The 13,963-nt window shown below is 50.6% G+C and overlaps 2 protein-coding genes across 2 annotated transcripts; one reads left to right on the top strand and one right to left on the bottom strand.

The window, feature by feature from the left end:
* Window positions 1–4: 4 nt before the first annotated feature.
* Window positions 5–5,307, bottom strand: LOC121434829 (bcl-2-like protein 2). The gene is made up of 4 exons (XM_041633790.1): window positions 5,195–5,307; window positions 4,809–4,894; window positions 3,940–4,379; window positions 5–3,333 (listed from the first exon to the last, which is right to left on the bottom strand). Exons 3-4 carry the CDS (start codon window positions 4,369–4,371, stop codon window positions 3,184–3,186), a joined length of 582 nt encoding a protein of 193 aa, XP_041489724.1. The 5' UTR covers window positions 4,372–4,379; window positions 4,809–4,894; window positions 5,195–5,307; the 3' UTR covers window positions 5–3,183.
* Window positions 5,308–10,049: 4,742 nt separating this feature from the next.
* Ppp1r3e (protein phosphatase 1 regulatory subunit 3E) lies at window positions 10,050–13,963 on the top strand. Its single transcript, XM_041633803.1, has 2 exons — window positions 10,050–10,682; window positions 10,785–13,963. The coding sequence occupies exons 1-2, from the start codon at window positions 10,266–10,268 to the stop codon at window positions 11,205–11,207; spliced, it is 840 nt and encodes a 279-aa protein (XP_041489737.1). The 5' UTR covers window positions 10,050–10,265; the 3' UTR covers window positions 11,208–13,963.

Here is a 13,963-nt window from a genome sequence, read left to right as displayed (position 1 = left end):
GCTTTTTCTTTTTCTTTTCTTTCTTTCTTTCTTTTTTTTTTTTTAAGGTTTTCCAAGACAGAGTTTCTCTGTGCAGCTTTGGCTGTCCTGGAACTTGCTACGTAGACCAGGCTGGTCTCAGCCTAGCTCTTGTATTTGAGAATATTACTTAAGAATGACCTTCATTTATTAATTTCTCTTTTGCTTTCTGATGATTGGTTTAGAGACAAGGTCTCATGACTCCTTGGCTGTCCTTAAACTCACAATGTACCTGGGTGGCCAACCTTCCTGTCTCCAACTCTTACTGCTGGATTGCAGTCTGCCACCACACCAAGCCAGGATACTGGGGAGGGGATTGGAGTGTCGGGGGGCTCCCAATGCACCATATGCCTATACCATTTATTATAGAGTTCTTAGACTGAGTGTTTGGCCAGGTTAGGGTATTGTGATTTTTTTTTTTTAATCTCAAAACTTCCCCAAATCCCTGTAACTCTAATTATTTCCCTTGACAAGGTTATGTTCATAAGAAATGGCTGTTTAGGGAATGTTCTAAAACCCAGGCTGTACAATATAGAAGTCACAAAACCCTGTTCAGTACTTCTCGTTAAATTTCTGGGCTTTATTTATTTTTAATACGACCATTACATATTACACAAAAATAAAAGTCAAATGAACTTGGCATTTATAAATTATTAAATAAAAATACAGGAATATATATTTATATTTATAGAGCTTTTCTCTTCTTCTAAACTAACCAAATCTGTTCTCCTGCCGTTTATGATTTTAAAAAAGTAAAATAGAATATGTGTGTCCTAGTGTGAATGGGGAGTGGGGTTAATAATCTCAGAGCTGAGTTGCCCAGCTTCTGCTCTTTCCTTGGCCGATAAGCTAAGTCCCTATTTGTCCCTTTGGGCTTGGAGAGCAGGAACATCCTCTCCACCTATTTAATCTGAAAAATTATATCCATTTCCCTCAGTTTAAAAAAATGAAATGGATTTAAAAGTCGGGAGCCATACTCAGCCCTCTTGGCCAAGAGCTATTCCAAAGGAACGATATGGCTCTCCAGACAGTCCCTGGTTTCCCTGACGGAAGTCTCTGGGTTTCTGCTGGCCCTTAAGGGAAGCGCAGGACAGGTCGCACCTCCCCACTTGGTCCCATCTGAGCTAAGCTTCTGGGAATCCAGACCAAGCACTTTACCATCTCCTAAGAGCCTCTGTCCTCCACCCTCGTGAAGGCTTGTGAGCAGAGCATGCTGGTAACCTGGCCATGGTTCCCGGCGTCTGTGCGCTAAAGGCCTCCAGGAATGCTAACTTGGGCAGGTGTCCTGCAGGAAGGGCAGAGCAAAGCACCTTCCCTGAACTTGAAGGAGCACAGGCTCCCCGTGGAGCAGATGGTCTAGTCAGTGGTTTTCCAACTTTTTTCAGCAGCAAAGCCCTTACCACAAGTAAAATCTTACCCTGAACCCCGATACATACATAAGACAGCTACAAGGGGAGCTGTTCTGTCTGAGGGCAAATTGCCCAGTCTGTGCAGCCCTCCACCCCCCACCTCCTTAAGGACTCCTGAGGAGACAACCCCTAGAACACTTCGGGGCCCTGCCAAGCAGTTTGAAAACCACTGGCCTGGTTTGTCCTGAGCAAGTCGGAGCCTTGCACCCCAACTGCTTGCTACAGATAGCTCTGAGTTTTCTCGGATCAGCACGCCGACTGGCACATGCAGCCTACCACACCCCCCACAGACACTATGAAAAAGTGCAACCCTCTCCAAAGAAGAGTCTGGACAAAACACCTGAGGCCAATTTGGTCCCACATTCTAGCAAGCACAGTATGATGCCACATTCTCGGACCAAGTGAAAAGTAGTCGAATCAGCTGTGGTCTAGCTCAGCCGAGCAGTGCTCAGCATCGCAGCTGGGGTTCAGAGCACTGTGAGCAAGTCAGCAGTGAGGAGCAGCGACACTCGCACCTCGGAAAGTGCAGCAGTGAGGTCTGGCTCAGGGCATGCATTTCTCCCTCAACAGAAAAAGCTATAGTCCCGATTTGTTCTAGAGGACTGGACTATGAGTTCTAATGCTAGCGTCATCAGAGACTCCGTGTTGACAATACCTATGCAAAGAGCATAGCTTCAAAGGAAACATACACGTGTTTAGGTCATGGTAGGTACTCTAGAACCCATACACCTGGTCTCTGATAAAGCAGCACCAGAACCCGTCACACAGAATGAGCCAGTCAAGGAGTATCTGTCACCATCACACCCGAGGGGCTCAGAGCTGGAATGGACCTCTCAAGGCATCGCGTCTCACCGAGACCGCTCGGGACCCGAACAATTCTAGGTCGGCATTTATGTCCACATCCTCTAAAGGAAAATTAGAGCCCCAATTTAGAGTTTCTGCTGGATAGAGAGGTTCCAGAAACAGGCAACACTTTAGGCACCATTGTGCCCCCATTGGAGGGGAAGGTGGCAGGCAGGTCCAACTACCAAAGCTTCTACCCACGCAGGCTCCACAGCCTTGCCCTCTGTCAGCCCAAGTGCAAAGGTGCACACAGCAGGGGGCCGATGAAGATCAAGGCTGCAGACCTCTCTCTCCACAGACTGCCAACAACTTCGGCAGTGCCAGCGTCCTCATCTAGATACGGTAGTCCTTCCTCAGCCTGGAGGCATAAGGTCAAGGGCAGGGACAGCGGGGAGAAGGCCAGTGAGCTGGCCCTTGTTCTTGTCACTGCAAGAAGGAATGTTTTCTCGAAATATCCCATCACCAGATTTGACAAACAGCCCAGCATGCACATGAGCGTGCGTGCATGTGCAACATGCACACGTGTGCCCATGCAGCCCACAGCCATAGCATTCATCCAGTCACCTAATCACCAAGCTTCCATTCCAAAGGGAGGTGAATCCTAGATTCCTTAGACCCCATTCATTGGGGGGGTGGGGGAGGACGACACAATTCTTGAAATAAGTTCACCTTCCTTGGAGCCTCCTACCTCTCCCCAAGTCCTGCGATGACTCCATCTGAGCTCCTGGCCTTGAAACATTCCTCAATGTTTCTTCTTGCCACCTGCCTGGCAAGCTTGGCTCCCTCACACACTACCTTCCCCTGTCCTTCTGTTCCATGACCATCCAATTTCTTCCAAGGGCATCATTCTCTGTTCTGTTCCAGCTCTCCTGGCCCCCTAGCCACACCTAGCCCCACCTGGCCCTAGACTTTCTCACTTGCTGGCAAAAAAGGCCCCTACAGTTACCAGGGCCCCCAGTGCCACAGCCCCCGTCAGCACTGTCCTCACTGATGCCCAGTTCCCCTCCCGCAGACGCCGTGCCTCCTCCAGGGCCCCGTCCCCGTATAGAGCTGTGAACTCCGCCTGTGGGAGAGAAGGGAAGTAGAGAAAGAAGGAGAAAGGGATATCAGGAAAGGAGAGTGGAGAGAAGAGGGAAGGAAGAGTTCCAGTTCCATCCACTGTGAGCACTGCCCACACCCAGTCCCTCTCGCCAAAGCTCTACTGTCTACACGCCCCCGGAGCCCTCTAACCCCCTGCCCAGGGTACTTGGCTCCTTTGCACTGTCCGCATCAAGTGAGCCCCATCTTTTCCTTGGCAAACAATTCTGCTCAGAACTGGCATCCTTTGCTAAGACTTGACTAACCACAACCCATCCCTGGTCCTCCCCACTGTCCAGGCTGTGTACTCAGGGGCGCACCTTTTCTCTGAAGGCTCTTTGGGTACTGTTTATAAAACTCTGTATTCGGTCGTCTGCTTGGGACCGTGACACCCATCCTGCGCTAACTGCATGGTAGCCCTGGAGGACAGTTAGCTTGATGCTTTCAGTCTGACGCCACTTAAATAGGGGAACTCAGCCCCAATGGCTCCTTCCCAGCACAAATGCCCCAGCCTCCAATCAGAGGCCCCATTTTCCCATGAAGAGCAACTTTGCAGAGGGATGTGTAGGGCAGCAATTGAGAAGCTTCTTACCCAGCCCCCACTGCTGTGGATCCAGTCGGCCAGGCGCGTCTCCAGGTAGGCCACCATCCAATCCTGCACTTGTCCCACCAGTGGCTCCATTTCTTTGTTGACACTTTCAGCACACAGGGCAGCCCCAAAGACAAAGAATGCCACGAGACGGCCCCAGTTGGGGCCCCCTTGGAAAAGTTCGTCGGAAACCTGGGTGAAGCGTTGCTGGGCCGAGCCTGGGGTCACGTGTAGCTGGGCAGCCAGGTCGGAGAAGGTGCGCCGGAAGCGTGTCTCAAATTCGTCTCCAGCAGCCCGCATGGCTTGGTGCAGCGGGTCAGCTGCTGGGCCCTCCCCAGGGCCAGCTCCACAGACATAACCCTTCTGCCTCAGCTTATAGCCTATAAAGTCAGCCACTAGAGCCCGTGTGTCTGGGGCTGAGGCTGGGGTCGCCATCCGGGCGGCTAGAAGAGGCAAGGATGACAGACTGACATAAATAGATAGAAAATATTAAAAGAGACCCAGAGGGGACATTTCCTATTTGGCCAACCTCCTGGGATAGGTGAAATGCCCAGAGACCACTAGACAGGGACAAGCAAGAGCAAAGGGTTTGTCATGAGGTGGGTTCCAGGCATAAGCAGCTGGCCACGTATTACATGTCAAATTAAATTTTAATTTTAGACTACTTCAGATTCCTTTCATACCAGCTGTATGACACCTCTGCGCCCCACCCCCACGGTACACACCTTTTTGGCTATAGGAGGAGGCTTAGGACCCCCCAGGAGCATAATGTGAAGATGCTGACAGAGGCACAGGTAGGGAGGCGACAGGGACTAAAGAGCAAGATGGGGAAAGCAAGGGCTGTGTGGGGCAGAAAGGAAGAAGACACTTACCTAGCCTGGATGGCAGCTCTTAGGACCCAGTGCTGGTGGCAGGGAGCTCCCTGCTGAGGCCTTTCATCCTCGGCCAGAGTTTAGCCCTGGAAAAGGGAGGGAGAGAGCAGAACTAGATGAAAAAGGCCAGGGATCTGGGTCTGGCCCGGAAAGGGCTGGAACTGCAGCTCCTGGGACTGGGCCCCAGCTTCCAAGGCTTTGCCAGCTGTGTGGCCGATTCCATGTTTAATGACTGGCCTCTTGGGAAACCCGGGTCCACGGGCTTCCTGCCGACACCATCTCTACTCCCGGTTCCCCCAAGTGCAGCCCAAAGGCCCAGCTCCTCCCTTTCTCCCACCCGTGGCTGGTCTCCAACCCCGCCCGCCAGCCAGGTTAGGGAATCTCACGGGTCAGGCCGCAGCCGGGATCCGGATCCGGTTGTTTCCTGGTGGAGGAACTAGGAGGGAGGGAGGAAGGAAGGGAAGGAAAGGAAGGAGGGAGGGGGGGGGCGAGAGGGAGGGGGGGCCAGGAGGGAGGGCCCGGCGCCGGGTGATGATGGGACCCAGAGACGCGTCCAGAGAGAGGGGCGGGGCTGGGAGGCAGGGCTGGGAAGAGCCACAACTCCTGGAAGAGAGGGCCATTGAAACGCACTTCGGAGGCCATGGTGACCGGAGCCTGCCGGCTTGCTTGCCGAGCCCGCAGCGTAGCCAGAGAAACACACCCGGCCCCATCATCTCGGTGCAAATTCAGCATTTCCGGAAGGTCTGTCCTGTTCATACACTTGTTGAACTTCCAAGCTTTGGATTATATGCCTGGGGAAAGAAGAACAGTCCCCTTTAACCTGGGAACAGCACCTTACCCTTGTGGGACTATAAGAGACACGAAACAGAAACCCAGTTTCCCTCCGGACCCTTAATGCAGTGGGCTCTCCCTGGACTGGAGCCTCAGCTGGGCACCAGGGCGCGAGGCCTTGCATTGCAGCGTCCACAAGCACCCTTCGTCTTTTGTAATCAGATTGATTTTCGTTATGTTTTGCCCACCACATGAATTAATTCTCATTATTTAAAAGGGTCAAACAAAGGCACAAATGGACTCACGCCTACTAATCATACCCACCCTCCCTAAATGCAGGTTGCCAACGTTAAGATTAATACCTGTTTTACAGATTACATGTATCTACCTTATACGCGGATATATATTTATGTTTATATTTGTTTTTTTGAGACAGGGTTTCTTCTCTGTGTAGCCCTGGCTATCCTGGAACTCACTTTATAAACCAGGCTGGCCTCGAACTTGCAGAGATCTGCCTGCTTCTGTCTCAGATCTGCTAGGATTAAAGGTCTAAATCACCCTCAGCACATGGGAGGTAGAGACAGGCAGATCTCTGTGAATTCGAGGCCAGCCTGGCCTACAAAGCGAGTTCCAGGACAGTTCCACAGAGAAACCCTGTCCTGAAAAGCAAAGCAAAACTAAAGGAAACCCCGTCTAGCTGAGACCAGAAGGAGGCAACCCAACTGTGCTGCTTCGCTTCAGTTCTGTTGATTGCCTTGCTTCTCCCATTAGCCTGGGCGCCCGTTTGTGCAGCCATCAGGGAAGCTACAGTGAGGGTAGCAGCAACGCATTGTGCGAACTCTCCCTCTGTCTCTCTCTCTCCTTCGTAGGTGAGTCTGACCTTGAACTCACAACCTGTCTCTGCCAGCTTTCTAGACTGGCGTCATTACAGGCAAGCCACAGCACTTTCTTTACGTGTGTAATTTTTCTTCTTACATCATCTCGAAGTTGCTTAGCCCTTATTCCATGAAAAAGGAAACTGAGGGTTGTTTGGACAGGTTAAATCATTTGCCCAAATCCACACACTGAGGAGAGCAGTTAGGACTTAAATCTGCATCAGTCTAACCCATAAGTTTGAACTTTGACAGTGTATTGTCTTAAAATGACCGTTTCATCCCTTTGGCAGTCAATGTTGCTCTTATAGTTAGAATCCACAGCAATGGATTTATAGACCAGGCTGGCCTCGAACTCAGTTCTTACTCGAGTTCTTACTCAGTTCTCTGACTGTGAACATACAGCCTATATTCCACTCTTTCATAGTTATATCCTTCCACCCATACTCATTTCTCCTTTGTTCTTGGAGTGATCATTCTAGGTGCCACCAACAAGACACCACACACACACACACACACACACACACACACACACACACACTGTTTTTAAAGCAGGTCTAGTTTGAGGCTTTCATTTGCAATATGGTTTACTATAAGACATTTACCTGACATGAATATACTTTGTGGCTGTGTTTTGCCGTGAGGTCTTGCGTAGTCCAGGCTGGCCTTGACCTCACTGTGTTGATGAAGAGAACCCTGATGAACCTTCTACCTGCACCTCTTGATCGGTGCAGGGATTACAGGATTGCACCCCACACTGACTTTGCTGTTGTTGCTGACCTTAAGAGACCCTAATATGTTTCTGTCTGACCTTTGATTTTTAAGCTCTTTGACAGCCAGGGCTGTGGTTTACTCAAATTTGTGTCTTCATGTTCAAATAAGCCAACAGTAAGTGTTGAGTAAATGAATCAATTGACACCTCTGGCCAATCTCTGAGCAGTCCCAGGCAGATGTTTAAAGATTACTGCTGTTGCTGTCCAAAAAATAAACACTGATTTGGAAGAAAGATTGAATGTCAGTGTGAGCACTCAGAACAGAATTGTCAGACAGCAGTTTATATCTAGTTCAAAGCTCTATATCTTCCCAGCCCCACACTACAAAGCCAAGGTATGATACAGCAAACTGTAAACAGGACAGCAAAGCCTTTGCCAAAAACGCCAGGTTGTCAACTATCCGGGAACCTCCTTGATTTTACTTCAGTGACATGTTATTATTTTACCAGTGTGAGGAGGATCCCTTTAAACTGCATGACTGTAAGATTAATTAGTGTACAGTTATTTTACACCTTAAGACATAAAGTATGTTCGTGCATTTTTTGTGTGAAGTGAGAAACAAAACGCAATATGGTTTTTAAAATGAGTCCTAGCTAGGATTGCTGTGTTTAATGTTGCTGTGAAAGCACACACAGGGGTGAATGTGTGACAATAAGACAGTATAGGTCTCACTGTGTGATAATAAGATAGCATAGGTCTCACTGTGTAATGATAAGATAGCATAGGTCTCACTGTGTAATGATAAGACAGCATAGGTCTCACTGTGTAATGATAAGATAGCATAGGTCTCACTGTGTGATAATAAGATAGCATAGGTCTCACTGTGTGACAATAAGACAGCATAGGTCTCATGTGTGATAATAAGATAGCATAGGTCTCACTGTGTAATAATAAGATAGCATAGGTCTCACTGTATGATAATAAGATAGCATAGGTCTCACTGTATGATAATAAGATAGCATAGGTCTCACTGTGTGATAATAAGATAGCATAGGTCTCACTGTGTGATAATAAGATAGCATAGGTCTCATGTGTGATAATAAGACAGCATAGGTCTCACTGTGTGATAATAAGACAGCATAGGTCTCACTCTCTGTTTCCACTTGAGGCACTTCTGTTGTTTGGTTAAACCATCCTGTTACAAATCTAGAGACTTCGTGAGCTCAGTGGGAGAGTATCTGCCCAGCATGCTCGAGGCCCTGGGTTCAAACCCCAGCACCCCAAATAAATAAATTTAGAGATTTCATTTTTACTCTAGTATTTTCATTTCTTTTTGAGACAGGCTCAAAAAGACATAGTCATGGCTGCCCTGGAACTCACTTTGTAGACCAGGCTGCCTTGAACTCACAGAGATCATTCCTGGTCCCATTTTATTATTTATTTACTTATTTATTTATTTTGAGTTTGTTCTTTCTTTCCTTCATTTTTTGTTTGTTTGTTTGTTTAGTTGGTTTCTTGTTTTTGAGACAAGGGTTCTCTGTGTAACAGCTCTGCCTGTCCTGGAACTTGCTCTGTAGACAGGCTGGCCTTGAACTCACAGAGATCCACTTGCCTCTGCCTCCCCCTGCTGGAATTAAAGGCCTGTGCCACCACACATGGCTTTACTTGGGGTTTTCAAGACAGGGTTTCTCAGTGTAGCCCTGGCTGTCCTGGAATTCACTCTGTAGACCAGGCTGGTCTCAGCCTTAGAGATCTTCCTGCCTCTGCCTCTCGAGTGCTGGGATTAAAGGTGTGCACCAACATGCCCAACATATATATTTCATTTTAATTATGTGTTTATGTGAGTGCAGGTGACCTCGGAGGCAAGAAGAGGACATCAGATCCTCTGGAGTAGTGCATGCTCTTAGCACTGAGCCATTTTCCCAGCCCCTAACTTCCACTTTTATATTACATGTTAATATTTTCATTTAATGAAAATACTAGTATTGTCATTAACAGTTTTAATGTTGTTCACTAGAGCTCAGCTGCTGAGGCCCTAATCCTAGCTCCACAGTTAGTAACTGCGACACTAGGCACAGCTCTTTTCCCTCTATTTTCTCATCTGTAATATTTGTAACAATCACAAATACTATAATAATGCCTAGTGCTTTGTATTATAAAACCCTGTAGAGAGCGGGAGAGATGGCTCGGCAGTTAAGAACACATGCCAGTCTTCTCGAGGGCCCTAGTGGATTCTCAGCACCGGCTTCTAGCAGTTCACATCTACCTGTTACTCCGGCTCCACGGTAGCTGGTATCTGATGTCCCCCTCTGATCCCTGTGGGCACCTGCACTCCGGTATACATAAACTCCGACCCCATACACAGAATTTCTTAAAAAATGAAACTAGTCTTTGACAAAAGGTCAGTAGAGAAATTAGAAAACATTTTACATGCCATTGTAAAATTGTCACTAGCGTATTTTTCAAAAATGAAAATGAAAAATAGCAGTCCTATGTCCACCGCTCATCCTTTGACGTTTTCTACTTGAACGACTCTACCTAGAATTCGTGGACTTTCTTTCACTACACCCTATCCCAAACCTGTAGCCTAGGTTTGAGAAAACACTGAGGTCTGGGGAGAATTAAACCCTCGACATTTTGAACTTTCCTGTGCAAGGAAACGAAAGATTTCTTTCCTCCCCGCTTTGTCCCTTCTCACTACTGGAGAAACTCATCTGGGACCCCAAGGGTGGACTCAGTCCCGCCCCCTGGTGCAGCAGTGAAGACGGATACCGAACCACCTGTCAGAGGGCTGTGGGCGGGGGCCGGGTCAGCGAGGCCCGCAGAACCGAAGGGTGAGCGCCGTTGAGCGCACGCTCAGAGCAGACAGCTGGAAGCAGGCAGGACGGACAGCCTAAGACACGGGGGCTGACCACCAAAGGGAGGGAAAGGTGGTTCAGGAAACCAGCCAGGCCAAGCACACGAGGCGACTGCAAGGCGAGTCCACGGCCCGCAGCTGCCGAAGCAGCCCTCCACCTTATGCGCGGCCGCAGAGCAGGCGGGCGGGCGAGCGAGGACGCGCCGGGTACTGTGCGCTGGCCCCGCTGGGGCGCAGGGCTGTCATGTCCCGCGAGCGGCCTCCGCGCACCGACATCCCTCGCAACCTGAGCTTTATAGCCGCGCTGACCGAGCGCGCCTACTACCGCAGCCAGCGGCCCAGCCTCGAGGAGGAGTCGGAGGAGGAGCCGGGAGAGGGCGGGACCCGGCCCGGTGCCCGCTCGCGGGCTCACGTGCGGGATCGGGGGCGCAGGGCCCGCTCTGCGCCCGCAGGTGGCAGCGGGGCACGGGCAGCCCGCAGCCGCAGCCCTGACACTCGCAAGCGAGTGCGTTTCGCCGACGCGCTGGGGCTGGAGCTGGCCGTGGTACGCCGCTTCCGCCCGGGGGAACCGCCCCGGGTGCCCCGCCACGTGCAGGTGCAACTGCAGAGGGACGCCCTGCGCCACTTCGCGCCGTGCCCGCCGCGCACTCGCGGCCTCCAGGTAGGCGCCCCTCCCCTCCCCCCCCCCCCCCCCCCCCCCCGGGACCCCGGCCTTCGCGCTCCAACTCCTCCCCTGACCTGCCTCCCCGCCCTCTCTCCTCAGGAGGCGCGCGCCGCCCTGGAGCCCGCCCGCGAGCCCGGCTTCGCCGCCCGGCTGCAGGCGCAGCGCATCTGCCTGGAGCGCGCGGACGCGGGCCCTCTGGGCGTGGCCGGGAGCGCGCGCGTGCTGGACCTGGCCTACGAGAAGCGCGTGAGCGTGCGCTGGAGCGCGGACGGCTGGCGCAGCCTGCGGGAGTCGCCCGCCGCCTACGCCGGCCCGGCCCCGGCCCCACCGCGGGCTGACCGCTTCTCCTTCCGCCTGCCGGCGCCTCCAGTCGGCGGCGCTCTGCTCTTCGCCCTGCGCTACCGTGTGATCGGCCGCGAGTTCTGGGACAACAACGGCGGCCGTGATTACGCACTACTTGGGCCCGAGCATCCTGGTGGTGCCGGAGCCGCGGAGACCCAGGGCTGGATCCATTTTATTTGAGACTAGGCTCCTGCCGGCCACAGCAGGGAAACCACACAGGGGCACCCAGGCGTGGGGGGAGGGCTGTGGCGCCAGGAACCCGGGGACCACAATTGGCAGGTGGGTGGAGAGTCGTCCCAGAGAGTCAAGCGGAGGTGGCTGAAAACCGTCTGCGAAGCTCAGAGAGATTAGGGTGGGAAACGGCAGGTGGATGTAAGTGGAAGGAACTCAAGGAATTCGAGAAAGGAGGCCAGAAGGGATCTGGGAAGTTGTGCCCCCCTTGGACGGATTGAGCATTATGGACTGAGCAACCTTGACGTGTGAAGTCGGTCGGATTGCTTCCCTCTTACTGGCCTTACCACCTTCAGGTCCCCATGTCCTGCCCATCCTAGCTTTATCTGAGCCGAAATTGCCTTGCTTAACCCCAGGAATTTGACTATTGCCCCCTGGGCCCTGGCAGTTTGACAGGATTCACTTGATTCTCAGCAGTTCTTGACTTCGGCCTTCAAGGAGAGAGAGTCCTTCAGCCACCGCGCAAGCCTCGTAAAGAATATAGTTGGTGGCAAAACTAACTCCGGGCCTGCCCTTTTTTTATAATAGCCAAATAATGGGGCATCTGAGGGGCTGCATAGTCAGGCTTCCAGAAAAATGAATGCCAGCCTTACTTTTCTGGGTGCCTTCTTAGACCTGGAAGCACTTTATGGACTTTGTCAAGGGACAGCGAATCATGAAAATCACTGCTGATTTATTCTTTGTGCCTCTGAAAAAGAGGAAACTACCGAGTATCTGTACGGTTGAGCAGGTTATTTTATCTTTGGGGGCTCCAGGTTGCTCTGTGAGAAATTGGATTTGAGTTAGGTGGCCCTTTAAGGCTACCTTTGTTTGTTTTCAGACAAGGTCTCTAACCCAGGCTGACTCCAACTCGCAGCCCTCCTGCCCTTAGCCTCTGCTGTGCTGGGGTTATTGGTGTGAGCCACTTTGCTCTCCAGGCTCCGTTTTGGTGTTTTATAATCTGTTCCTGGTACAGTACAGGTTAGAAACTGTATTGGAGAATACAGTGCTACAGTTAAAGCCCCCACAGCAAGCCAGGTATCGTGGCACACACAGGGAGTGTTGAGTTTGAGGCCAACCAGGTAATATGATGGCAGCCTGAACTACATAAGACTGTTTCGGAAAATTAAAAGAAGAAACAAGGCTTACCTAGCACAGTGAGCCAGTGTTTGGATATAAGATGAGGATAGTTTCTTCCTTCCCTCCTTCCTTCCTTCCTTCCTTCCCTCCCTCCCTCCCTCCCTCCTTCCTTCCTTCCTTCCTTCCTTCCTTCTTGTGTGTAGGGGCATGGATGATCCAGGACACAGGAAGCATAACCAGCCCATAGCCTCAGCGCCTTCTGTAGCAGCCAAGCCATAGTTCACCCTATGCCATTTGGTTTTTGCACTTAAACCCCACAGACTTCTAGTTCTAGCCTGGGTCCCCTGAGAAAATGGAGCAGAGCATTGCTGTAGGGAGAGTGATGCATGGGAGACCCTGAATGAAACAACGTTGGAACTCTGGAGATTATGGGTATAAGAAATAGAAAACAAAAATGAGAGCAGTTTGAGGAGTAAATGGCACCAGAAGGTGACAGTTGGATCCATATTCTGAGCCAATGACATGGAAAACCTGGAGTCTAATGTAATACTCACCCACCTTCACACCTCATGCCCTTCTTAGGGAGGCTCTAGGTGAGAGTCGGGTGTTGCTGGTTTTCCTTTCCTTGTCTTTCTCCCTTCCCTCACTTGTTTCTTTTTAATATTTGTTTATTTATTTATTTTGTATACAGTGTCCTGTCTGCATGTATGCCTGCATTATAGATGGTTGTGAGCCACCATGTGGTTGCTGGGAATTGAACGCTGTTCCTCTGGAAGAGCAGCCAGTGATCTTAACCTCTGAGCCATCTCTCCAGCCCCTTCGCTTGTTTCTTTGAACATGTGGGACATTTTTGCCATTCTTTCCTCCCTTCGCACTTGTTGGCCCCTACGGGACATCCCCTTTCCCTTGAGAAGGGATGGGTATTGTAACTCCTTTTCTCCAAGGCCATAATTGAGCTACGTTCCTCAGATGTCTCCTTGACAGCTCTTTAAAGAGGAAAGAATGTTCCCAGTGTTACAGCTGAACAAGGACCTCCCAGGTAACTGGCTTCTCACTCTACCTTTCCCCTGTCAGGTACACACACATACATTCAGAATTCAGTTTGGGGCTTGTTCCTTTGCCCTCCGGTCATTTCTCTAACAAACGCACATTTAAGCGCTGTATTACCTTGTACAAAAAACAGTCGGCTGCATCCCACGCATCACCTTCAGGGTCAGCTAAGTCAAGGGAGGCGCTGTACTGGGAACCAGCAAACAGTGCACTCGCTAGTCTTCAACGAGGAACCCAGGGAGACTGGGTTGAGGGTCAGTTGTTACGACATCATTCCTAATGTGTTATGTGTGTGTTACTATTATGTCATATTAACAATAGTAACAGCTCCCGTTTAACTTTCGTGTGCTAAATGTGTTTTATATGCATGTTAAAAATATGACTGTGACTTGAACTTATTATCCTTGTTTTAGAAACAAGTCTAGGCTCAGTTATTTGTTGAAGAGTGCAGGATTGTGAACCCAGGAAGTTCCCACAGTCTGTGTGGTATGTCTTTTTATTTCTCTAAAAACAAAATTAAAACTTTGCTATGTATCATCTGTCTTAGGGAATGGCCATCGCTCTTCATTATGCTGGGCCCTCCTGTGCTCCCAGGG

Source organism: Microtus oregoni, unplaced genomic scaffold, assembly GCF_018167655.1.
Source record: "Microtus oregoni isolate MIOR12 unplaced genomic scaffold, Mior012 000045F_ref0000178, whole genome shotgun sequence".
Taxonomy (NCBI): Eukaryota; Metazoa; Chordata; class Mammalia; order Rodentia; family Cricetidae; genus Microtus; species Microtus oregoni.
The sequence above is the reverse complement of the archived record's forward strand: the minus strand, read 5'-3'. Positions and strand labels throughout refer to the sequence as shown.